At 41.3% G+C, this 2,745-nt stretch overlaps 1 protein-coding gene across 1 annotated transcript; it reads right to left on the bottom strand.

Moving 5' to 3' along the window:
- Nucleotides 1-406: 406 nt before the first annotated feature.
- On the bottom strand, nucleotides 407-1,150 carry LOC138350912 (uncharacterized). Its single transcript, XM_069302373.1, has one exon. It carries the CDS (start codon nucleotides 1,148-1,150, stop codon nucleotides 407-409), a length of 744 nt encoding a protein of 247 aa, XP_069158474.1.
- Nucleotides 1,151-2,745: the final 1,595 nt, after the last annotated feature.

Here is a 2,745-nt window from a genome sequence, read left to right as displayed (position 1 = left end):
GTTGACTTTTTGATGTGTAGTGTCTCGCAGATATCAAGCCGCCTGCTATCGCTGTATCTATCGATGATTTCTGTGTTGTTTGTTAAGATTTCTCTGGTGATGGTCTGGTTGTGAGAAGAGATTATATGTTCCTTGATGGAGCCCTGTTGTTTGTTCATAGTTAATCACCTAGAAAGAGACATTGTTGTCTAGCCTATATACTGAGTTCTTTGGGGCTTACAGTCCCCAAGTGGGCATGTGAAGCCATAGACGACGTTGGTTTCCTTCAGGGCGTTCTGTTTGGTGTCTGGAGAGTTTTTCATGAGTAGGTTGGCCGTTTTTTTGTTTTTGTAATAAATTGTCAATTGTATTTTCTGATTTTGTCTGTAGGGATAACATTCCTTTCAATAAAATCTTTAAGGACCCTTTATTCCATTTTATGAGCCGACAAAAAGAAGTTCCTGTAAAACAGTCCAATAAGGGGTACAAGTGTTGTGTTAGTTGAGTCTTCAAAGGTTGCATCGCGATTCACCTTTCTTTTTATGACGTCTTCAACAAAATTGTTAAACAAGCCATTGTTGACTAAGACCTGCCTTACCCTACAGAGTTCTTCATCGACTCGCTTCCATCCCGAGCTGTGGCTGAGAGCCCGGTCAACGTAAGTATTGAAAACATTCCTCTTGTACCTGTCTGGGCAGTCACTATTGGCATTGAGGCACATTCCTATGTTTGTTTCCTTAGTGTAGACTGCAGTGTGGAAACCTCCGTTCCTTTCCGTGACTGCTACATCTAGAAAGGACAGCTTCCCATCAGTCTCCATCTCGAACGTGAAACTCAACACAGAATTGTGCTCGAATGCCTCCTTCAGCTCCCGCAGACGTCTGACATCAGGTACCTGCATAAAAATGTCGTCAACATACCTGCAGCATATGGCGGGTTTCAAGCCCATGTCAACTAAGACCCTCTGGTCTATGGTTTCCATGTAGAAGTTCGCAAACAGGACATCTAGGGGAGAACCCATGGCAACCCTATCTACTTGCTTATACATGTGCCCATCTGGACTTAAGAAGGGTGCCTCTTTAGTGCAGGCTTGGAGCAGCTTCCTTACTATGTTTTCCGGTATGTCAAGAGGAGTACAGGCCAGATCACGATACACTCTATCCACTATCATCCTGATTGCTTCTTCAAAGGTATGTTGGTAAACAGTGACTTATAGTAAATCGTCAGTTGTATCTTCTGATACAACTGACGATTTACTATAAAACCAGAAAAACGGCCAGCCTACTCATGAGAAACTCTCCAGACACAAAGCAGAACGCTTTAAAAGAGACCAACGTCGTCTATGCCTTCAAATGCCCTCTTGGGGACTGTAAGCCTCAAAAAAACCAGTATATAGGTAAGACAACAACATCTCTTTCCAGGCGTTTAACGATGCATAAGCAACAGGGCTCCATTAAGGAACATATAATCTCTTCCCACAAACAAACCATCACCAGAGAAATCTTAGCAAACAACACAGAAATCATCGATAGATACAGCGATAGCAGGCGGCTTGACGTCTGCGAGGCACTACACATCAAGAAGTCAACACCAGCAATTATCAGCCAATTAATGCACAACTATATTCTACCCACTTCAAGACTCCGCTCCAATATAGAAGCATCAAGAAATATGGACCAATAGGTTTTCTACAATTACTTCCATTCAATACCCATTGTTTCGTGTTCTATCTTGTGTTTGAATTTAATACCCATTCAATACCCATTGTTGAAAGTTTGTTTTCACCTCATACACCTCACCCAAATGTAGATATAAAATCGAAGATGTGTAAGCTCTATTCAGTTTCAGTTGTGTGTTTGTAAACTAAAGTCTTTGAAAATGTAATAAGTTTTACGAAACGCACTCAAGTGTCGTGTCAGACTAGAAATAAAAATGAATTTTGTAGAACTGATCTTTGAATTACCATCAACAGTGAAAAGAAACGTAAGAAAGATAGAGAAAATTCGTGTTAGAATTATTAATCTTACTTTTTCGGTCATATTTAATAATATATATATATATATATATATATATATATATATATATATATATATATATATATATATATATATATATATATATATGCACTAACTTGCCCAAGTGAAGTTTTACAACTTTAGAACACTTTCACACCAGGAGACTCGAACCCTAGCCAGCACAGAAGCCTCATAGCAACTAGCATAACAGGTATGCCTTTAACCCACTACACCAAACTCGGACCCTTAAAAGTAAGTAAGTAATTATCAAAAGAAGGCACCAAACCGGGAAGGCTATGTAGCACCATCAAATACGCAAAATAATCAGAGGGCGCTAAATATCACCAAGGATGCCAATACGAGAACAAAAACGCATAAGGCGAACGATATCAAAAGTATCCGAGTCACCAAGAATTCTATCGAGGGCCAGGTGACAGCGAGGGGCGGTCGGAAAGCAAGACACACGCTCGTCCTGGAAGTCAGGACATTCAAGAAGGACATGCACGACCGTAAGAGGGACAATGCAACTAGGACAATAAGGAGCAGGGCGGCGTTCCATCAAGTGACCATGGGTTAAGCGAGTATGGCCAATACGCAACCTCGCCAGAGCTGTTTCCCACCTCCGGTTATGGTGGAAGGAGGACGGCCACGAGGAAACACAACATTTAAGAGTACGTAGCTTGTTACCAGTAACAGACAACCAAGAAGCCTGCCAACGGGTAAGGACTGAGGAATGGATAACCGGGTAAAA

This window comes from Procambarus clarkii, chromosome 47 (assembly GCF_040958095.1).
Source record: "Procambarus clarkii isolate CNS0578487 chromosome 47, FALCON_Pclarkii_2.0, whole genome shotgun sequence".
NCBI classification, from domain to species: Eukaryota; Metazoa; Arthropoda; class Malacostraca; order Decapoda; family Cambaridae; genus Procambarus; species Procambarus clarkii.
Note: the sequence above shows the minus strand (reverse complement) of the source record. Positions and strands in the feature narration are given on the sequence as shown.